The 23924-nt window shown below is 45.9% G+C and overlaps 1 protein-coding gene across 1 annotated transcript in view; it reads right to left on the bottom strand.

Annotated features, from left to right (window-relative positions):
• The window catches only part of CHN2 (chimerin 2), a 304122-nt gene that overhangs the window by 91346 nt on the left and 188852 nt on the right, over window positions 1-23924 (bottom strand). The window contains exons 5-6 of the mRNA XM_039229860.1: window positions 20954-21067; window positions 18889-19174 (exon numbers count right to left, since the gene is read on the bottom strand). Coding sequence (XP_039085791.1) covers window positions 18889-19174; window positions 20954-21067 — 400 coding nt within the window. The remainder of the gene's footprint in view (window positions 1-18888; window positions 19175-20953; window positions 21068-23924) is intronic.

The raw sequence follows: 23924 nt of genomic DNA, 5'->3' as shown, positions 1-23924 counted from the left end.
CGCTTTGGAGCAGAGGAAATAAAGCTGGACAAGGCATGGTCACTAATGAACTTTGTTTGTCCCCAATCCTCACCTGCCTGGCGTGTGGTTAGGATGGCAAGAACACCGCGACTTGAAACCCACCGATTTTTAACCAGCGGCCTCAACTTCCTCTTTGCACAAAACCTTTGACCAGCTCTGCCTTGAATTTCACTTCTTTCCGGAGCCTTTCCTCTGGTGACGCTTCTAAGAGGCAGTAAAATGGCCCAAAGGCAGGAAGGCGGGGGTAATTTATAACTTGGGGAGTCCGCCCTTGAACATACTGAAAATCTCCTGAGTGGCCTGGCAACGCCAACCATGTGGCAGGGGAAGGAGGGGGAGTGTCGGGGGTAGGGGGGATGGGGGGGGGTCTCAGGCTGGCTGTGGATCAGCCTATAGTGATTGTGGCAGAATGGCAATTACTGTCTGAGAGACATGAACTCAAGCTGACCTTCATAGAAGGTCAAATTAACAAACCCTCAAGATGTCTGACCCTGAGAGCTGATTCTGGGTTTTCTATAACTGTTTCTCACACACACACACACACACACACACACACACACAGGAATGGTGTAAGAGTCACCAGTTCCTAGAAAATTTAAAAAGAACTGCCACCTAGTGCCAACCAGATACTATTACTCAGATGAATCATACTGTCTGGCCCTTCAGACCCCAGGATTTCAGTCCCTCAGGCTCCCTGCCGTAGACTTAATAATGAATATTCAGTGTATTGAGTATGTGCTGAGCAAGTTTAACTTTTTATACTTACTGGGATCAAAGCACTCATGTTAAATAGATATTGGTTTGAGCCACATAAAATTGCCTCATTTGTGGTAGAAAATGATCAAATATATCAACAGTTTCATAAGGTTTGACCTAAATCACCCCTAGGTATTCTACCTAATGGATTTTCCTCTAATTTCAAAAGTTATGGTAAAAATGTTACACTAGCAGTGAACGGTGTGGGAAAATTCCTGCCTCCTTCCTTCTCTTCCCTCCCCTCAACAAACACTGATGAAGTGCCCAGTAAAGTCCATAAGTCCATTAGCTGCAGCTCCTCCCGCGAGGTGGCCGAGCTCAAGAGGTGCAGCCCTTTCTGATGCCCATAATGGAGCACACGGGAGACCAGCATGTAACAGCTCCCAGCAGAGGACAGCTGGGGCCCCCCGGAACAGGGTGCAAGGAAGGAAACGCCGGTTGGGGACGGCACCAAGGCCAGTTGGACGGGCCCTCCCTTGGCCAAGGGCTTGCTCTGTGCCAGCGGGTGCAGAGTCGGAAGGCAGGGAGGGAGGCAGGCTGGGATGAAAGCCACAGACGTGGCAGAAGCGTGGGCAGGTTAGAAAGGTGGAGAACGTTCTGGCTGAAAGGCTCACGGTGAGCCACGCCACGGGGGCCGCCATGTGCATGGGTGTTCAGAGGTTACGATGAAGGGAGAAACGTGAGGCTGCGGGTGTAATTCTTCTGGCACGAGGACACAGGGAGTTTAAGGGACTTGTCAGGGGCCGCAGGGCCACTGGCCTGGAGCCCATGCTCTTAACCATTGTGCCGCACCCTCGCTGCAGCGAGATGCCCCTTGGAAGCCACCAAAAAAGAGAGTTTCAGGGGCGCCTGGGTGGCTTAGTCGGTTAAGCGTCCGACTTTCGCTTAGGTCATGATCTCACGGTTCGTGGGTTCGAGCCTCGCGTCGGGCTCTGTGCTGACTGCCAGCTCAGAGCCTGGAGCCTGTTTCAGTCTGTGACTCCCTCTCTCTCTGACCCTCCCCTGCTCACGCTGTCTCTCTCTCTCTCCTAGAAATAAATAAAACATTAAAAAATTTAAAAAAAAAAAAAAAAAAAAAAAAAAAAAATTAAAAAAAAAAAAAAAAAGAGAGTTTCATGACAGAGGGAAACGTGTCACACAAAAGCAGTGACTACCTGGAGAGCACCTGCTTATATTGTAGGTGAGTGGGTAAAAGAATGCTAGGAGGGGCGCCTGTGTGGCTCAGGCAGTGAAGCATCGGACTCTTTTTTTTTTTTTAATATTTATTCATTTTTGGGAGAGCCCCAGCAGAAGAGGGAAGGAGAGGGGGACAGAGGATCCAAAGCGGGCTCTGTGCTGACAGTCTTGACAGCAGAGAGCCCGATATGGGGCTTGAACTCAGGAACCACAGATCAGGACCTGAGCCAAAGTCGGACACTCAACCGGCTGAGCCAGCCGGGCGCCCAAAGCATCTGATTCTTCATTTCCGCTCAGGTCATGATTTCACGGGTTGTGAATTGGAGCCCTTCATCAAGCTCTGTGCTGGTGGTGCAGAGCCTGCTCGGGATTCTCTCTCTTCCTCTCTCTCTGCCCCTCCCCTGCTTGCTTTCTCAAAGTAAACAAATACACTTAGAAAAAAAAGAATACTGGGAATATACACACACACTACTGTACACATGATATTCAACAAGTATATATTCTATATAATATATTAATACAGAATAAGAATATATTATATAATATATAAAGCAACTCTGGAACTAGGGCAACATGGTAGTTGATTAATAATACATGTAACAGATAATTATTAGGTGTTTAATAATTATATACACTATTAATCAACTATCATGTTGCCTTATTTCCAGAGTTACCTTATCTAGTTAGTAACAGTCCTACTCTGCTGATTAGATGAGTGGCTTCAAAGTGTCGTCCCTGGATCAGGAACCTCATCTGGGAAGCTGGGCCCCAGCACAGATTTCCTGTATCTGCAATAATGGAGGTGAGGCCTGGAAATCTGTGTATTTTCACACTTTCCAGGGGCTTCTTACATACGCTGAAATCTGAGAACCATTAGATTAGAGAAAATGTGATCAGCAGCCTGAACATTGCTGACTTCTTTTTACCCTATTTCTAGCTGTATACACACTCTCGTTGAATTGGAAGAAAACCTTTATTCTCAAGTAATAGCCACTTCCATTTTAATATGCTGTAAACTATCTAATTAGTTGGTAAAATTTTTTGTAGGTATTAAAGGTCAGGGTTTGTGAAGTTCAGGTTAATGAATATGTTTAATTTATTACCAAATTCAATACAGATTATTTCTAAAGTCCACAGCTTTTAAAGAAAGGCACATATTTTATTTCTCTCTTTGTGGATGGACAATGGAATGAGGGGCAAACAAACACTCATTCAATTAGCAAATATGTACACATCTTGAACAGATAAGCCCTTTGGGCCAGTGCAGCTCCGTGGGGCCCCACTGATGTGCAGAAGTGTGGTAATGGGTTTCTCATTCTCCCCTTGCCATCCGCCCCCCCCCCCCCAAGCCTTGGGAAACTTGTGAGAAACCATTTCCCACACTTAGACTTCCTGAAATCAGGAAGAATAGGATGATCATTAGCTTTGAGAATCAGGTCGGCCGTTTAAAAATGGTAAAACTTGGCAAGTAAACGCTTGCCAACAGCTACTATCAAAAGCTACTGGCTTTTGTGACTGAACCTGTAGATGTGCCAGTTTCCCACCTCTGCCTCCTCTGCTGCCCCGGTCTCACTCCCCTGGCATCTCCCTGCCTTGCTGACATGAAGTCATCTTTCCTCAACTTACGTCTCTGGTAGCTCCTGAGGCTTTCAGGCACCAAGTCCAGGCTCCTCAGCCTGCTTGTGCGTCCCTTCTCAAGCTCACCCATCTCATCAGCCTCCCTCGCTCTACCTTACCCTCTTGTCTGCCAAGTCACACTCCTCCTTTGTCTAAAAGGTCCTCCCCCTCCCCCCGCCCCAGCATGGGCCCGCTTTCCTTTGGGACTCTGTTAGAGCTATTACGGCTGCAGGAAACAGGAATTCTACCCAAACGAGCACTAGAACAAAAAAGAAAGGGCAACGTATTGGCTCATAGACCAAGGCTGGAACTGCTCAACTGACCCTCTTAGGAAAGAGAACACGCCTCTTCCCTAATTGCTCTATTCCCTAATTGCTCTAGCACAGGCCTGGGAGTGTGGGGGGGGGCTCACTTACTGTCCCTGCGACCCTGGCCCATCCCGAGCTGGTCCTGGTAAGTGTGATTGGCCAGCTGGGTGAAGAACAGTGCTTGGCACAGATCAGGTGCTCCATAACACTCTGATCATTATTACTAATAGTGCAATCAGAGTTATATCTAAGTCACAGTGAGGGGGCCAAAGGAAGGCATGCCCGGAAGGCTTGGGTGGGGTTGGGGAAGACATTGCGTGTAAGGAAATGCTTGAGCTCGCGCTGGAAAGGCAGGTAGCATTCCCTAAGTCAAGGTGGGGGGCTGGGTAGGAGCAGGGGTGGAGCCCTGTAGAGGGGAAGAGTCCAGGTGAATGCTGAAGGGCATGGAGTCAGCTGGTTTGCTCAGGACGCATTAAGGGTTCAGCGTGCCGGCCTCTGGGACACAGCTCACAGGAAGAAGTAAGTAGATGAGGGCAAGATGTGTCCCCCGGCACGCAGGGTGCCGGGGCAAGGGGACAAGGTCATCTAAGGTCATGCATGCCACCCCAAGGATGGCCCCCCCATCCCTCTCTCCCGGAGCTGCGATGACGATGGAATATGACAGCCTGAAAGCACTCCTATAGCCCTTGGGCTTCGTAGATGCCCAGCAAATGCTGGTGTTTCTTTCCTTTCCTTACAGCCCGACTGATTTCCACATTTTACTCACGGGAGGAGGAAAAAAATCCAGTTCATTACAAACTCGTGTCATCATTCTACACCCCCAGAACTCAGCCGGCGTTTCACAACTACCATGAGGGGGAACTGGGTCTCTCATTCCCTCCTAACATCCATGAGGGTAACTGCGGATTCAATTTCCTCTCACCCCAGTTTCTCCCAACGTGAGGAGAAGTGAGATGCTCATCACCGAAAACATGCAGATCATAGTCGTCATTTTGGGATACAGTGAAAGTATCTAGAGCTTTTCAATACTGCCAAATCCTTTTAAACTCACATAACTCGGGGCTAAAGATGCACACAAGGGTGTTGTTTCAGAAATCACAGAGAGAGCCACGCTTGTCTATAATGAGCCCTTTTCTTCTTAAGGACCTCCCTCAGCCATACATATTTCTTCATAAGAACAAGTTCATCAAGAGCAGGAGACGATTAGAATCATCCACAGAGAGAACGAAGAACTGATATTTGAAGAGGGAAACAATTCCCAATACAATGCTCTGTTCAGAAGCTTTAAAACTAGACACAAAGCAGATTAGTTTCCTCTGTCAGAGTGGGAGAGTGGAAAGGACAGAAGCCTTGAGGTCAAACAAGCCACTACTAGTTACTAGTAACTAGTTCTGGGACTTGCACATTACTAGTTTTCCGACTCTGGCCAAATCACTGGTTCCCTCCAAACCTCGGTTTTCTTGCTTCTTGCTGATAAAGAGTAGGGAACCCGAGACTTGAAGGTTGTTATCAAGCAAAATGAAATATTATCAGTTTACAATGGATTAAAAACGATGCCATGCTTGATAAGTGTAAACTTGGCGTGGTTGTTTTTTTTTTTTTTTTTTGTCATTGTAACTTTCCTAAAAGCATTCAGGATTATAAATAATGGAAATCATTTGTAATCATGAATTGTGTTCTATGTAATTTACATCCACGTGATATAACACAACTATCCTCACTCTGTTAAAGGAATGTCGGCACGTGCACAGCTCCTAATTATGTGTCTTACTTCTGACTCTCACTTTGAGTGTTAACGAAGGATCTAGTGCAAGTGACAGTGAACTGACTTAATAGCTTTTGTTTTTTTTAAGCCACCAAGTCACATGAGAACTGTAAAAGTTGCACTTGTAAACTTTAACTTATTCTTCGGATGGTCGGGCTTCATTGGCTTCATAAATAGAGACTAGGTACAAAGTAAAATATTAACTTTCTGGAAACTTCAAAGTGCTTATGTATAAAGAAAGACAAAACCAATTGGGATATTTATAAATCACCATCATAAAACCCCAGCCAGACATTTCATTATTGAGAAATGAGTAATGCCAGTTCTGCACCCTGTTCCAGAGGCAATGAAATCAAATAACCCAAGATGTAGTCTTGACCATTTCATTTCCATTAATGTCAATGGAAACTATGCAGGAAGCAAAATCCTTCCTCTTCCCCAAACCTGAGGGGAAAAAAAAAAAAAACCCCACAAATTCTTATAGACTAAGCTTTTAATTCATAAAGATTACAGATAGATATTTGACTTTTTTTCCTTCCAAAAAATGGGGAGGGGCTATAGGTTTTCAGCTTATGTCTCCTATTTTACCAATAACCTGGAGGGTCTTGCGCTCAATAGAGGCTCTCTTTGGCCAAGTCCGACACTGTAGATGGAGCTGTGTTTCTTTCTGCTTTGTTAAAAAAAAAAAAAAAAAATTCCTGGCAAAATCACAAATAGATAAGTCTGGGTTATCAGAGCTCACTAGGACTCTTTAGCATACTGCCTTAATCTTATTAAGTGCCTATAATTATTAGGAGGTCTAGAGATATGCTCAGGGCGGAATCACAAGGCGAGAGATGGAGAGATACACTCCACAAGAGGTTTTGGGTTATTTCCCACGTCTACCTGGTAACCCAGGTATGACATTCCTACCCACTTCAGTTAACAGTAGATGGTCCCTTTTCTGATTGAACATCACCATGTTAAAGAAGAATAGTGTGGACTGTGCAATTAAAATTAAAATGAACCTGAATTTGAAGACTAGAGCTTTCACTTTCTCGATGATGGTGACAAGAAAGGTGAGCAGTGAGTGCAGGATAAAAGAGGGCGTTCTGTTCTTCTGGCCACAAAGACAGTAGACATCTAAACTCAACACACATTCCCGTTCCCACAGCTAAAAAGCTGTACGGGAATTAACTGACCAACGTAACCGACATGACTGAAATATCTAACCGAAGGTGGCAGGATCCAGGAGCAGGTATGATAGAGGCACAGACCAAGTTCTGAGGACTCAGTTTCCCTCCCCTCCAGCTCCACTTTCTCACTCCCAGAGAAGGGACCACCCAGACTGCTTCCTGCTGAATCCAACCCAGCAGAAAGAAGGGCAGCAGGCCTTCTTTTTGAAACTCACAGTAAAAGTCTATTGGTTTCAGTGGCTCTGACTTGACTGCATGCCCACCTTTGAACCAACCGTAGTCGCCCTGGAAATGGGACCCGTTAGATCAGCCTTGAGTGACAAAGCCACCTCGGGGCTCAGAGGCTGGGTCTGACTCCACCAGAAGCACCTAAGTTGGACGTGGGAAAGGAGACGGGTGTGGGTGCAGTTTCCCGAAGAGGGTGCCTAGGTTCTAGGTGACAATGGTGACAGCTACTCACCATGGGGGTGGCGTTGGGGAGACTGCTGAGTTTTGACTAGCGAGACACAGGATGGTGGAAGGAGAAACACTGGAGGCGTAAGAAAGAGGGTGGCGCCCTGTGCTAGGCCAAAGAAAGAAAATACTGGGATTCCCTAAAGTTGTGTCTTGTCCCACCGGTGTTCAATGTCACCATGTCACCTTGAGCTTTGGGCCCATTTCTCATCTCTGCAGGGCAGAGAGCAAGACCATGTCAGTGGTTCTTTACTGGGAGTATACAGCAGAATCACCTGGAAAGCGGTTTCAAATGACACAGGTCCAGGATCAGTTGCGCTGTCCAGCGCCCCTTCCCGCCCTGACAGCCAAAGGGAAGAGCTCTGAGGTCATGATCAGGGGGAGTACAGCAGTCTCTGCCAGTGGAGAACAGCCCTAGGTCACAGCGTCTTTTACCGCCCACGGTCAAAGGTGATGCAAAAGGCATACTGATTCCCCTTGAACACCTGCCTGGAGACTTACAAATATAAACTTTTCTAAAAGGTGTTTTTTTCATCCATCGGAGGATCTGCCTACAGCAGCAGTTCTCAAAGTGTGAGGGACCTCAAGATACTTTCAGAGATCTCATGCTTTCGAAACTATTTTTACCAATTGTCTTATCCACTGATTGACATTGTGACTAGTCTTTAAGAAACTACCATTTGTTAAGTTTTGGTCTATTTTTAAAAAAATGTTTTATTTATATTTGAGAGAGTTCACACACAAGCAAGGGAGGGGCAGAGAGAGATTGAGAGAGAGAGAGACAGAGGCAGAATCCAAAGCAGACTCCAGGCTCTGAGCTGTCAGCACAGAGCCCAACATGGGGCTTGAACCCACAAGCCATGAGATCATGACCTGAGCCTCAGTTGGACGCTTAATCAACCGAGCCACCCAGGCGCCCCTGGTCTTTTTTTTAAACTCTGATTTACCTTAAATGGCTACCAAAAAAAAAAATCCTGTTCCTTTTTTTCAATGACATAGGTCTGTGGGAGGCCAAAGCTCCTTCCTACACTTCAAACAAAAGATTTCATCACAGATTGAATACAAAAGTAGATGTGAGAACCCATGTGTTATCTGTTAAACCACACACTAAAGAGATTTACAAAAACGTAAAACAAGGCCAATATTCCTAGTGTTTGTTTTGTTTTGGAAAATGGGGTTATTTTTCATTCAAAAATAGGTCATTTACGTAAACACTCAATGAACTTATTATGGTTATGTTTAAAAGAAGAACTATTTCACATTTTCCTCAGTTTTACTTTTAAATACAGTAAATATCAATAGATACAACTCATATAAATGAAAGCTCTCGGGGGTTCTCAGAAATTTTAAAGAGGATATAAAAAAGCCAAAAAGTTTGGGCACATCTAAACCGGAATCCCAGTGAATCAGATCACTGGGACCTTTTTACGCTTAAGGGTCCCCAGCCAGCAGAGCTGCCCACCTGCTTACACAGAGACTGAGCACGAACTACAAAAAGGTATCCCCTAGCCACTGCATCTCCTGATTTGTGCTATGAAACCTTGAGAAAGTGGGAACGATTCAGTGAATTCATTGTTGAAAATTTGTTCTTGCTCATCACTCTCACATCTGTTAAGTGTAGTCCTTCGAGAGTGTCACCAGCATGTCACTCGCCTGTCAGCCACTAGATGGCACTGCTTACACAAAAATACTTGAGCAGACGCTGCATCTGTAAACGAGCTGTTTATTCTAGAGATGTTGGATGGGGACGAATGAGGCTTTGGCCCATCTTTTTCTAACAAATACTCACTGCATCAGGATAACTTTCTTTTTTGTTCCTGTAAATTTCTAACCTTGAGATCACTGACAGTGAGGAATTGGTAAAAAAGTACAGCTTTCTGATTGAAGAGAAACCCAGTGGATTTAGTTATTCTTCTATAGCAACCGGAAGCATCTACGATCCAGATGCCAGGCATTCTGCCAGTAGTTAAATCTGATTTTGGGGGTGTGTGGTCTAGGCAATGGTATTTTTGAAAACTCCCCAGTAGATTCCACTGGGCAGGCAAAGTTGAGGATCACAGTCCTATAAATTTTGCTGCTAAGAAAACACCAGTTGGCTTAAAAGGAAGAGGCATTGATTTTTCCCTTGTCTGTTCATTACATTTCTTTTAAACTTATTCCAATTCATTTTCCCCCATCATTTAAATTTTAGCCAATGATGGGGCACCTGGGTGGCTCAGTCGGTTGAGAGTCCGACTTCGGTTCAGGTCATGATCTCGTGGTTTGTGAGTTTGAGCCCCGCATCGGGCTTTGTGCTGACAGCTCAGAGCCTGGAGCCTGCTTTGGATTCTGTCTCCTTCTTCCTCTGTTCATGCCCTGCCTGTGCTCTGTCTCTCAAAAATAAACAAACATTATAAAAACTGTTTTAAAAATTTTTAGCCAATGTGTGGGGAAAAGGAACCAGGAAAAAAGGAGCAGAGTCAACTTCACCAGGGTTTACTATCTTTTTTCTTTTTTTTAATGTTTTATTTATTTCTAGGAGAGAGAGAGAGAGAGAGAGAGACAGCGTGAGCAGGGGAGGGTCAGAGAGAGAGGGAGTCACATACTGAAACAGGCTCCAGGCTCTGAGCTGGCAGTCAGCACAGAGCCCGACGCGGGGCTCGAACCCATGAACCGCGAGATCATGACCTAAGTGAAAGTCGGACGCTTAACCGACTAAGCCACCCAGGCGCCCCAAGGGTTTACTATCTTAAAAGCGTTTTCATGGAGGACTTTTCATGTGCAGGTAGAGGCAGAGAATGAATACGGACATCAAAATTAGGACATTTAGGGAGCATTAGGGCAGGTGGCACAGGTATCCCTAAGAGAAAAGTCTCCCCCCAGTCTCTGATAGCCTTTACTTCCTGTCCCACCTTCTACCTGACCAGGGGATGAGAATTTTAGGATCACCCGGGGAACCTTAAAAATAGAGATGCCTGAATTTCACTGGTGGGGGCCTTGATTCAAGAAGTCAGGAGAGGCCAAACACAGGTACTTTTTTAAAGCTCCTGGGGTAACTCTGAGCTGCAGCCGGTTTGAGAACCACTGACCTAGCCAAATCAACTATTTTTCAGACTGCGTGATAAATTCCACACCATTAGGGGATTCTAATGTAAAATAATGCTCCGTAAAACCTGGTTTCATGAGCAAATGTAATCTAAGTTCAAATCCATTCTTATAGCATTATATCCCATTCTATTTTATGACTCTCTGTGCGAGGTAGGAAGAGTCATTACTGTTACCTGTCACATTTACTAGCTAACTTATGCTCATCTTCATTTATCCTTTGCTCCTGAGAAAGACTGGTTATGTCAGTTACATACTGTTTCCAAAGGACCTCTTGTGGGGCAGATCTACAGGTTTTCCAGACCCTGTGAATGTGAGAGGATCTTTTCAGTTCCTTGATGGCTTCTACTTGGACGATTCAGGCTCTTTCTTTGGCTTGGTGAAAGGCAATGAGCAATAGTATGTTTGAATCGATTGTCCTTAATAAAGCCACAGAGCCTGTCTGCCCTCCAGAACCAAGATCCTTTCCACAATGTCACAGTTGAGAAGCCCGTCCAGGAATAGAGCTACCTCGTTATCTTGCATTAATGCCAATTATGGCGTGGGAACTTGAACTTTACATAGTAATTAGAACAGTGCTAACACAGCGGTGGAATTGGTCTGCATTCACTCCTTGCATTGGTTACTCTCTGCCGTATTCTACTCCCTTTCCTCAATTCATTCTCTGTCCTGCTTTTAGCCATGGTGGGAAGAGACTGACTCGTGTAGACTGTCTCCCCGGCATCTTTGCTCTATGGCTTCAGGTGCAGTTTGTCCAATGGGAGGTACAGGCAGGAGATCAAATGGTAGAAGAGAGAGAAAAGTTGGGTTATTTTTCCCCTACAACTTCCCTCTTGGGTGATATGGCAGTTCGCTGGGTACCCATGGTGGGCTGTGGGAGCCCCTCCTGTACAGTCCCCTACTTTGTGAATCCCCCCTCTGTGCAAGCCCCCCTCCTGTGTGGGAGCCCCCCCTGCTATGGGAGTCTCCCTCCTGTGGGAACCCTCCTTCTGTGGAAGCCCTCCAATTATGTAAGCCCCCCTTCTGAGGGAACCCTTCTCTTGTGCGAGTCCCCCTCTTGTGGGAAACCCCCCTCCAGCTCTCATCAGACACCAGTAACCCCAGTGCCTTCTTCTGGTCCCGTCAGCCCTGGGGAGGTAACTGCTTCCCTCCATTCTTAGACCCTGGGAAAAATCCTTTGTTAATCAAATTCTCCTCAAATTCCCAGTGACTATGTCTTCCGTTTCCTGCTGGTTCTGATTGCCAGGACACCTTCTAGACTAACTGTAATCTGAATTCACTTTTCACTTTTCAATCGTTCACAGAGACGTCTTTGTAGGTATGACTTACGTTCCTCAAAGATCTTCACTTTAAGAGAATTTCTAAGTTGCAGGTTACTTTCAAGCATTTTTCCCCCATCCACGCCAGCACGACCTCGAGATGTCTTTGAAATACTCCTGACTAACGAGCTGGGTGCCTCAGTTTCCTGTTGTGGACTCTCTTCCTCCAGGGCCTGGCTTTCCCTTGCCTCCTGGGGAGTCAAATCAGCCCAGGGAGGAAGGAGCCTGCCCAGAGGGAAGGGGGCAGTGTGAGATGCCTCTTGGTATATTCGAGATACACAGTCCTCAGGCGGAACGTGATAGTCTATTCCATTTTACAGTTAGCCGTCGGCTGTTCACTGGGCTGTGTGTCCTCTGCTGAGCCCTTCATGGGTGGGGCTTTAGAGCTGGGGAGTTCACCACGGGGTGACCTGGGCCTTGGACAGGTCAACCGCTCCTGAAGGAGAGGCATCCAAACAGCAGTGTGTGGCACGGGGTGTGTGAGGGAGCCACCTGGGTGGGGGCTTGCTTGCGCCCAGACTCAAGCGTCACCCTAAGGGTTCCTGACCCCAGTAGTGATGGGGCAGAGGGGTCCTGAGCAGGGGTGCTTCTCATCAGTCTCCCGGGTGCTGCCGCTGCCGGTCCCCGAGGACCATACTTTGAGAACCACTGAGCTCATCAAGCCCCTAGGCTGCAGCACATTAAGTAACCAGGAAGATTACCGTCTTGTGGTGGCGGTGATTCCTTTAGAGTCTGTGAAGGAGCAGCTTTTACAGGAGAGTCTGTGCCGGATGCTAAAGGAGGGACAGGAACTGACAGATCAGGGAGAGGTGGGGGGAGGCATTTCAGACGGCAGGCATGGGGTCGGACTGCAGGCCTGTGAGGGAGGCCAGCAGTGGGAGACAGGCTGGGACAGGTGGGGCTGGACTGTAATGGGCGTTTCCAGCCATTTTTGAATGTCCCTCACCACCTTCCGCCCCAGGGATGGCTGCAGCACCTGCCTTCTCCAGGGCAGCCTGTTAGCGCCTGTCCTCGCCTCTTGCTTTCCATCTGGGGCTTCTCTGACACGGCTGTCTGGGACACCCGTGGGCGCCCACCTGGCTCTCCACATGCACAGCCTGGTGTGTGCGGGACCTGACGGCTCACCAGCACCCGTCAGCCAGCAGAGGACAGGAAGTGGTAAACACACACACACAAACACACACACGCACGCACACACCCCTTCGATTCCTCTTAGGAGCAATTCTTCATGGCTCCTCAGAAGATGCCCAACTCAACCAAGTCCATTCCCACTGGCATCTCATCTGTTTAATTCTCCTGACCTCTCCTTCCTGCTCATTAGAATGTATTACCAAGATACCAAACCCTTGCCTCAGGCTCTGCTTCCAGGGCAGCCCAGGCTCAGACAAGCTGCAAATGTCCTGCTGAGCAATTTGGACTTTGTCCCACAGACAAAGCAAATCACAGTGTTTCCAACATGAAAACAACAAGAGCAAGAGCAACATTCTTAAGAACAGAAAGTCATCAAGGGCCCCGGCTTTTAAGCACCACTGTGGGACTTGGTGAGGGGAGGGGTGGTGTAGAGAAAACATTCAGTCTGAGCTCAACTGACTTGTGTGGCCTCTGTTGGTCAGCAAGACCTGGAGATCCATTCTCTGCTCCAGGGCGGTGGAGGGAAATGCAAGGTCACCGCTGGCCAAAAATCTCTGGCAGGCTGACTGGTTCGTAGGGTAGAAACAGCAAAATAAACAAGGAGAGGATCGCCTTGGATGCAAAGAAGAGAATTATTTCAAAAAGAAAAAAAAAAGTGGATTGGGGTTTGGGAGGGATGGTTCTTCTTTGAAGCAATTCATCTGGAGAGGCGGACATCCATCCTAACCAGGCTCAAGGCCCTTTAACTGGGAAAAGGTCAGTCAAGGTTTCAGAGGAAGACAAACAGAAACCAAAGAGGAATCTGGGAGTTGGTCTGAACTGCTTGAGAGAGCAGAGGAGGAGCCCTGTGGAGCAGCGTGGAAAATGGGAGGGGGGGGGGCGCTGGGTGGATCCCAGGGGGGCAAGGCCAGTGAGAAGGCAACAGCCAGCCCGTTTCCAGGGACAGTCACATCGAAGTCTTCAGTTGGCGATTTTGGTCCTGTGCTATAATTACCCTCTTCTGGTCCCCAACCTTAGTTAAAGGCTGCTGCATATAGGCTCTTTGTTAACCACCCAAGGGAGAAATGAAGGGAAAGGGGGGCTATCAGGATGGGGGTGGGACCCGTGCCAAGGGTGGAAAAAGCAGCCTGGGTCCAGAGGCCGGAACTGCTTGCTCTCTGTCTCTGCATGTGTGTAGGTGATGCCTTGAGTACAGAAGATGTCGGGGCGCCTGGGTGGCCTAGTCGGTTAAGCGTCCGACTTTCACTTAGGTCATGATCTCGTGGTTCATGGGTTCGAGCCCCGCGTCGGGCTCTGTGCTGACTGCCAGCTCAGAGCCCGGAGCCTGTTTCAGAGTCTGTGACTCCCTCTCTCTCTGACCCTCCCCTGCTCACGCTGTCTCTCTCTCTCTCTCTCCTAGAAATAAATAAAACATTTAAAAAAAAAAAAAAGATGATGTTTCACTCAGGGTTTGCTTTAACATATGTGAATTTAAAACATACTGCATTCTTTTTTTCTTATTTAATTTTTTGAACAGGACGCTGTACTGATCGCAGTTCAAAATTCAGAGAGTCTCAAAGAGTAGCAGGGAAGAATCTCTTTTTCCCTTCGGATACCCACTTCCCCACCCCACAGGCAACCAATGATACTTACTCTTGTAGCTTCAAGGGATACTTCATACTTTTGCCAGAAAAAAACCATATGGGAGACCGGTTTTCTCCTGGTTTACACAAATGAAACCTTACCACACACACCATACTGCAAGCTGTTTTTTGCATTTAATAATTCCGGGGAATCTTTCCATATCAGCACATATGAATATTCTTACCCGTTTCTGTGATTGCAGGATTTACCCTTACATGGATGCTCCCTAATTCATCTAAGCGGTCCCCAAGTGATGGGCATTTAGGCTATTTCCTAACATTGGCCATTATAAAAAAAAATAGTGAAATGAATAAACTGGTAAGGTATACTATATTCTAAACTGTGCTTTTATTCTATCAAAAATATGGAAGATTTTTATCCAGTAAAACATAAATGCAATTTAATGCCGCTGGCCAAATTTATTGAATAAACATGTGCTGTTGAAAATTTGTGGTCAGATATTTGATTCAGCAGAGTATCCTTCATAAGAAAGCTTAGTTATTACAGCTAGTAATAGTGGTACATTTTTAAAAACAGATCATGTAAATATTGAATGATTCTTAGCATCAATTGACTTAGCATGGTGACAACCAAGGATTTGCTTAATGCAATCAGGGCAGTAAGAACAGAATGAGGCCTTACTGCTCTGGAGGTTTAAGAAACTCTGAACTTGGGGCTTAGAAATCTGAGGTTGGTTCCTCACTCTGCTGTTCTGTCTTTTTCAGTAAAATGGGGACAATGATTGCTACTCTATGTACTTGAAGTTGTTCTGAGGATAAAATGGGAAATTACTTCACATATGAAATTAGTTTATAAACTATATATTTTTTAATATCTATTAATGATTTTTATTTATTTTTGAGAGAGAGAAAGACAGACTATGAGCAGAGAAAGGACAGAGAGAGAGGGAGACACAGAATCTGAAGCAGGCTCCAGGCTCTGAGCTGTCAGCAAAGAGCCCACCGCAGGGCTTGAACCTAAAAACCAAGAGATCATGACCTAAGCTGAAGTCGGATTCTTAATCAACTGAGCCACCCAGGCACCCCTATAAACTGTATATATATGTATTTTTTAATGTTTTATTTATTTCTGAGAGAGAGAGAAACAGCGTGAATAGGGGAGAGTCAGAGAGAGAGGGAGATACAGAATCTGAAGCAGCTCCAGGCTCTGAGCTAGCCATCAGCACAGAGCCCAACACGGGGCTTGAACCCACGAACCGTGTGATCATGACGTGAGCCGAAGTCTGATGCTTAACCGAGTGAGCCACCCAGGCACCCCATAACTATATATTTTTTAATGTTTATTTATTTTTGAGAGAGAGAGAGCGCTCTCGTGCAAGTGGGGAGTGACAGAGAGAGGGGCAGAGAATCCTAAGCAGGCTCCATGCTATCAGCATGGAGCTGGACATGGGGTCTCAAACCCACGAACCGTGAGATCATGACCTGAGCCAGAATCAAGAGTCAGATACTTAACTGACTGACCTACCCAGGAGCCCTGAAGTTGGTTTCTAAACTATAAATGTCAGAGCCAATGTTAAGTACTGTTGTTATTCTATTGCTCACAGTTCTGGTCTTGCAAGTCTGTACATCAATTTCAAAATAAATTTCATAAAAGAAATTACACTGGGCCTGACCATCTTAATTAAACGCACCAAATGGTGGCCCTTATATATCGTAATGTTTTAAAATTTTTTCTTTAATGTTTTATTTATTTCTAGGAGAGAGAGAGAGACAGCGTGAGCAGGGGAGGGTCAGAGAGAGAGGGAGTCACAGACTGAAACAGGCTCCAGGCTCTGAGCTGGCAGTCAGCACAGAGCCCGACGCGGGGCTCGAACTCACGAACCGCGAGATCATGACCTAAGCGAAAGTCGGACGCTTAACCGACTAAGCCACCCAGGCGCCCCTATATCATAATGTTTTAAAACTCATTAAGTAAAGAATCAGAAAGGAAAGGATTGCTAGTGGCTAACTACCACCACTCTTTTTGTACCCTCCCCCACCTCCCCGCCTCATCTACAGTTACTAAAATCAAGTTCTCGGCTAACCATCTTGATAGGAAATAAATCTAGAAACCACTCAAACCTGATGCGGTAGGTAATATCTTTACACCAGTTAACACCGATAATATTCTTGGGTTTTCAGGTAACATGGTCTTTCTGGATTCATTTGGAAACGATCAACAAAATAACTGCGTGAACAAAGTTTAAGCACTCTGGAAAATGAAATGCTGGGCTGTCTGGATTTGAGAATGATTAGGAAACCTACCCATTTCACTCATGAAAACCTTCAAGACGCGCCATTATAGAAGCAGACAGGTGCCCCAGGCACTTCTCAGTCAATCCATTCAAGGTTTTGCTACCTCTGTCTCTCTCTGCCTCCATGGCAACAGTCCACTGACCTGCCCTTAAGGGAAATAGGATTTCTGGCAAGACTGAGACTTTTAATAATTCCACTTGTCAATACAGATCAGAGAGGAAAAGATGGATTTGTACCAAGTTACTTAACAAACTCTAACAAAATGAGCGACCTCTAGCAAGTGACCAGACGCAACGCATCCCAATTTCCCCAGGAAAGCCAACCGTTGCATCGTTGGCGTCCAAGAAAATCCACACCACCAACACCTGTCCATCAAACTCTTTACTTTTTTCTTTCCATGTTTTCTTTATTTACCTTTCCCTAGAAAGGTAAAAGTGTACTGGGAAGCTCATCTAAAGTGATAATTAACCTGATTATTAATTTCCTCTAAGATTTAATTTTAATAAATAAATACAAAAATGAGGTGCAATGAAGGACCTATTTTGTGATGCAAGGTTCCTTACGGGGATATCCTCTAGGAATATCAGTTTCCCGTGGACAAACTTCCCTCTTGGCGAAGGACAAGACTCAGGAAATATCAATTCAGATACTCAGAACCAAAACTCTCATCCCAAACTTACAGAGATACTCTGTCTATTCACCTCTCTTCCTGGAAATATTCTAGTGGATAGCCAGCAGTTGTAACAGATTGCCTTTTTGAAGGTGTTACTCTCTGACTCGGAAATATAAACACTGCTTCAGAGATTTATTTTATGATTTGTCTTCTGATTTGTCATGGCTGGGAAGGTCAGCTTCCAGATTTTCTATTCTAAATTACTTTTGAACAGATTTTACAAACAAACCAAGGAATGGCTTTTGCTTGGACCAGAACAAACTCGGAGAGTTAGGGCTCAAGTCCCCCCCTCCCTCTTGGTAAAATGTAAACAATCAGAAAACCCACCATTTCCCAAGTCAATTATTTGTAAAAGAATAACAGGTGCTTTGGAGACACTGGCATAATAAAAAAGGAAAATGGCAAATCATTTTTTCATGGGCCAGCTGCTCAGCTGATGTGCTTCTGGGGACGGTTCTTCTAGGCTCTAAAACTCAATCAGCAAATCAATTAAGATCATGCCCATCTCCCAACAAGATAGCACTGTCTGCCTCTGCTCTCCTCCCCCACCCCCGGGCTGTTCCAGTGATTTCTGGTGCATCCCTGTCCCAAAGCCAAGGCAGCCCATCAGGTTCCACTGTTTGGAGAGTGGGGGCGCCAGTCCGGTTTAATAAGGATTAGCAATCACCAGAGGGAGCACTGCCCACCACTCTGCTCTGCTTGTTGCTATCTGTCCCAGCCCAAGCTTGCCTTTGAGAGTGGGCTCAACACAGACTCTGTGGGGGCTGACTGGTGTGACTGGCTGTCACTTTCTTTCAGTGGAGAACAGATACAACCCAGGCAAAGCAGACGGTTCCTAAATGGGCACTTCCAAAAAACCCGCTAGCAAACTGTGGTGGTATCTTTCAAATCAACAGCAACTTACTGGAGAGGAAAATCAGATCTTCTTCGCCACATCCTGCCTCCGCCCATCCAGCTTGACATCGCCCACTTAGAAATTTCTAATCCTCCGAGAGGCATGATAACTCTTCTTCCCTTGGGGCAAAGGAAGGCCTGTCTTTTAAGCCTCCCAGAGATAGCCATCATCACCAATAATGGCTCCCATCTCTGACAGTAAAACCTGTTATCTAAGTAGGGCCACCTTCAGGGGAGGGCTGACCTGTGCATCACACATGGTCGCCCCGTCCCCAAGAGAACCAGACACAAATATGGAAATATGGAGTATTTGCATAGCTAGGTGGAACTAGATGCAGCCAGGAAGGCCTCAAGCAGGATGAAACCAAGGACTATTTTCACCACAAAGCATTAAAAAAATGACAAGTAGTTATCTATGAAGTCCTGGCTCTGACTGTTTTGAGTTTGGGCAAATCAATCCGCATTTCCGAGCCTCAGTTAGACTGGAGGATTTCTAAGATTCCTTTTGGCACAAAATTCAAGATTTCCTTGGGCGGGGGTGGTCTCTGCCAACATTCTGGCCAATCGCATACACAATTAATCACGCAGTTATTCAGCATAGATTAACAACGGACACTGTTTCTGTCCGAGGTGCTTACCTTTTCAACTGCTGCGTGTTCTTCATTTGTGACGCTTGTTTTCCTTGATTCGTTTTTCGACCTGCTCAGCCTCCTGGATACTTTTTCTCTGAGCAGAGTGGCATATCCAATGTGTTCATAAATAGGGTTGGTTGTCATTTTGGAAATGTATTCAGAAGCTTTTGTTTCGATGTACAGTGTTATTAGGCCATCTGTGACCAGATCGTGAATCGATTCAAATCTCTTCTCGCCCACAAAGTGTTTTCCGTCATAGAAGAGCCTGTAGTTTAAAGTCTGGTTTCCAAACCTGTCCCCAAGAGAATGAGAAATCACAACAGTGTTAGAAGCAAAAGCAGTGAAGAACAGTAGCAGCTAACATTTTTTTGAGTGTGTACTTATGCCAGGTGCTGAACTAGGCACTTGGCATGATTTCCGCCCCCTCCCCACTTAATGATCATAGAGAGCCTTTGAGACAGGCCAAATGATTATCCCCATTTTATGGCTAAGAAATCTAAGATTTGAAGAGATTGGGAAACTGCTTGAAGGTATACCTCTGGAAAGAGGTGAGGGTGGGATTTAACACCAGGCAGTCATATGTGTCATTTGACCCTAGAAATCACTAAGCTGTTCAGTCCTTATCATCCTCATTTGTAAAAATCAGAGGGTTGAGTCTGGTTTACAAATATTTTGCTTTTAAACTCCCTTGTTGAAAACTAGCCGCATCCCTCCACCCCTACCCTATACCTGGCAATTCTCTCTACAAGTCCTTGATGTCCCCTATTTATTACATCTCTGACCATCACCAGTAGAGCGCTTCATGCTTCCCACACTACTTAGTGCCACGGAAGGGAGATGAGGGGAGTTGGGTGAAGCTCACTGCTGGAACTGCCATTGTTGGGGTCCTAGGGATCTGGGGCCAATGGGGGACCTATAAGGTTCTCCCCCTTTAGCACTGGCTGCTCCTCTTGGCCTTGGTCCTGTATCTCACAGCCCCTGCTTCGTTCCCTGCTGGGACCGCCAGCACCCTGGCTGGAGAGGAAAATACTTTGTAAACCTAGGGCGCTGATGAGCTTTTGAAGTACTTCCTCATAATGACATCATCTAAGATATGTTCAAGCCATCCCTAGGTGCAACTTGAAAAGTATTCCACAGCAACGACATTGAGATGTCACACTGAATACGCCATCGTGGGCCGGCCTGGGGCATGTTTCTGTTGATACCACTCCTGCTGTGGAGAAAGGTCTTCCCAATTCCGAAGAGGTCACAAATGAGCTTCCCAAAGACAATTCGATTCTGGAATTGGATGCTTTCCCCAAACTTTATGGGACTGCCATAAGGATCAAATGGGATCACATATGCGATCAAGGTTACAAAAGCGCAGGAAATGCGATGATTTGGGGCACTGTGATTTTTTTCAGTTTTTGTGATTTTTGTGGTAAAAGGCTCATGAGGGCTCTGCTCCCACGGCTTGCTAGCACTGAGCATCACGACTGCCACTGAGAGTCAATGGGATCCACGGGCCAATGGGATCCCTGAGAAAACCCCATGGACAAACTCCACGTCAGTCCAGGCGCACGTATACAACGTGAGGCGAAGACGTGTGACAGAGGTCCTGGGAACTAACTGAGGCAGTCACGTCGCTCCCTCAGCTGGCTCAGTTTCAGGCAGAAGTGACTATAGGAGCACTCAATTTCTAGATCGTTTTCCAGTTTACTGTGTGTGCATAAACAGAGCCTCAGTGCCCATCCTACTGACACCATCTGTAGCCTAGAAAGTGTACAAGCTTCTAATATGCTACTGGTACTCTGTAAACAAAGCGAAAATAAAAAATAAGTAGTGTGGAATGGGGAGTGATCGGTTTATGGGTACAGAATTTCTGTTTGGGATGATGAAAACGTCCTGGAAATGCAATAGTGGAGATGGTTGTGTAACATTAAAAATATACTTAAAACACCACCAAACTGTACACTTAAACATGGCCAAGATGGTCAAATTTAAGTTACGCATATTTTACAACAATAAAAAGACAGGGAAAAAATAAAGTCACTTGAAAAGCAGCTGCAACGATGGACAAAATCAAGTTCACCTTAGAGCTAATGTGTAGCATCCTGGCTGGCGCTGGCTTTCTCGAAGAATGTAGGCGCCCTCCACGCCTCCGAGAAGCTCGTCTGCCTGCTCCCGGGAGATGATCCCATGAAACCTGAGGAGAGACAGACCATCTTCGTTCTCCATAGACCACGTACAAAGTATGCACCACAAAGAGTGAGGCTAAAAAAGATGGCGGAGCCACGTAGAACCTACTGCCCCCCAACTTGGATGAAGAGGGGGTAGCGACCACATATCTTAAAGATGCTGTTGGAACCACTTCTCAGGTCATCGATGTTCTATTTCTTTTAATTTTGAGAGCAATCGCTTAGGGATATGTCTTTTTAAATGTATGTATTTTTCTTTTTAAAGAACGTTTATTATTATAATTTTTTTGCAATTTTAAAAGTAATACACATGCAAGTAGGAAACACAGCCTATCTAGAAAGAACGCAGTTTGGCCAATGACTGCTTTACTCGGGAGGCAAATGTCTAAGGTGTATAGAGTGCACATGACTCCTGGGAGCCAGAAGCAGGCACTGGACCACTTTCTCTGTTGTCTTTAAGTAAATACAGGTTCCCCCCCACCCCCCCAACAGAGAGAATGTGTGTGTGTGTGTGCACGCGCGCGCACATGAGAGGGTGTGTATGACTGAGAGTGTGTGAGAGAAAGAGAGCATGGGTGTGTATGAGTGTGTGTGTGTATAAGAATGTGTGACAGAGAGCATGTGTGCGTGCATGAGAGGGTGTGTGTATGAGATAGACTGTATATGTGAGAGCAAGAGAGCATGTGTGTGTATGAGTGCGTGTGAGAGTATGTGTGCGTGTGAGAGATGTATCCATGAAAAAGAGAGTATGTATGTGTGTGTGTGTGTGTGTGTGTGTGTATGAGAGAGAGTAAGCATGTATGGGTATGAGTGTGTGTGTATAAGAGTATGTGTGAGAGAGCACGTGGGTGTATGAGTGTGTGTATGAGAGTGGGTGTGCAAGAGAGCGTGGGTGTGCACGTGTGTGTGGTGACAGGGACATGATAGAGGGTAGGAGGGGCATTGGGCATCAGAAGACACTGGAGTGAGAAAGGACAAGGGCTGGGACGTCCAGGACACGGTTCTGGGCCAGCGCAGGGGAGGGGGTGACCACACAGGGCAGGGCCCACACACAGGGGGGCACAGGTCACTATCAACAGATGGGGGACCAACCAGGCAGTTAGCCTGAAAGCAGCCTTAACTCCCCTGACACTTTTAGGCAACAGCCCGGAAGCGGATGTCAAGTGTCAAGAACCAAATTAAACTGAATTCTTCAGAAGAAGAAAATGACAGTTCTGTGAATCTAGGTTGTGGCTCATCATGCCCTTTATGCATGGGTTTAAAAATATCCATGACGTACAGATCTTATGATCCCCTCTTTGTAGACAGAAAGCGTAGGAAAAGACCAGAAGGGATGAGATGAAGGGGAGAGTCAGCAGAGTTTTTTTTGTTTTTGTTTTTGTTTTTAATATTTTTATTTGTTTCTAGGAGGGAGAGAGAGACAGTGTGAGCAGGGGAGGGTCAGAGAGAGAGGGAGACACAGACTCCGAAATAGGCTCCAGGCTCTGAGCTGGCAGTTAGCACAGAGCCCGACACGGGGCTCGAACCCACGAACCGCGAGATCATGACCTAAGCGAAAGTTGGACGCTTAACCGACTAAGCCACCCAGGCGCCCCCAGCAGGGCTTTTTAATGGTGAGTTGTAAATGTTCTCTACCTTCCGTATCTATGTATTTCCTAATTTTTCCAAATGAGTGGGTATTAATTTATTAATGTTTTAAGAATAAAAGTAATAGTTATGCACAGGGGGCCAATTCAAAAGTTAAAAGAGGTGAAAATGTAAACAAGACGGAGTATAAACTCTCTTCCCCTAAAGGTATCCATTGGCAACAGTTTCTCGTGATTCCTAGTAGGAAAAAACATGCATATGTGTTTCCTGAAGAGAGCATATATTACTTTCGAAAGGGAACAAAAACCTTTTATTTTTAAAAAGGAAAGGGGGGGGCACCTGGGTAGCTCAGTCGGTTGAGCGTTCGACTTTGGCTCAGGTCATGATCTCGTGGTTGAGGAGTTCGAGCCCTGCGTCAGGCTCTGTGCTAACAGCTCAGAGTCAGAAGCCCATTTTGGATTCTGTGTCTCCCTCTCTCTCTGCCCCTACCCCGCTCATGCTCTATCGTTTTCTGTCTCAAAAATAAAAATGAACATTTAAAAAAAAAAAAAAAGGAAAGGGAAACACAGAATCTGAAGTTTTAAAACTAATACAAAACAGTTTCTCTCTCTCTCTCTTTTTTTTTTTTTTTTTTTTGTAGTTAATGTTTCTTGGGGCCCGTGGGTGGCTCAGTCTGTTGAGCCTCCGACTTCGGCTCAGGTCATGATCTCACAGTTCATGGGTTCGAGCCCCACGTTGGGCTCCGTGCTGACAGCTAGCTCAGAGCCTGCAGCCTGCTTCAGATTCTGTATCTCCCTCTCTCTCTGACCCTCCCCTGCTCACGCTCTCTCTCTCACTCTCTCTCCCAGAAATAAAACATTAAAAAAAAGAAAGAAAATGTTTCTTTGCTGTCTTCTCACTATGTAGTCTTTGTGGATTGGGGACTGGAAAACGGTAACTAAAAGGTCATTCAACAGAACTTTCATGCAACAGAGAAATTGTACAGTAGAGATCCTTTTGGAATTCACATGCAAAAGCGTCCCATTTGAGACGTATATGATAGGTTTTCCTCTCTCTCTCTCTCTCTCTCCCTTTTATTACTTGCGTTCTCTGGGAGACAACATCCAAATCAGTATACTGAAGTAAAAAGAGCCATCCTACAGCTAACTAGGTTAGATGTTCGGGATGTCAGGATGTGAGGGCAGAGCCCGGTGCTCCCAGGAGGGTCTCCCAGGGGTGCTGGCTGGATTCCCAAGGCTGGCAAGAGGGTTCAGAAATGCAGCCGTGGCCATCAGGAAG

Source organism: Hyaena hyaena, unplaced genomic scaffold (genome assembly GCF_003009895.1).
Source record: "Hyaena hyaena isolate Hyena2069 unplaced genomic scaffold, ASM300989v1 scaffold_40, whole genome shotgun sequence".
Lineage (NCBI taxonomy): Eukaryota > Metazoa > Chordata > Mammalia > Carnivora > Hyaenidae > Hyaena > Hyaena hyaena.
The sequence above is the reverse complement of the archived record's forward strand: the minus strand, read 5'-3'. Positions and strand labels throughout refer to the sequence as shown.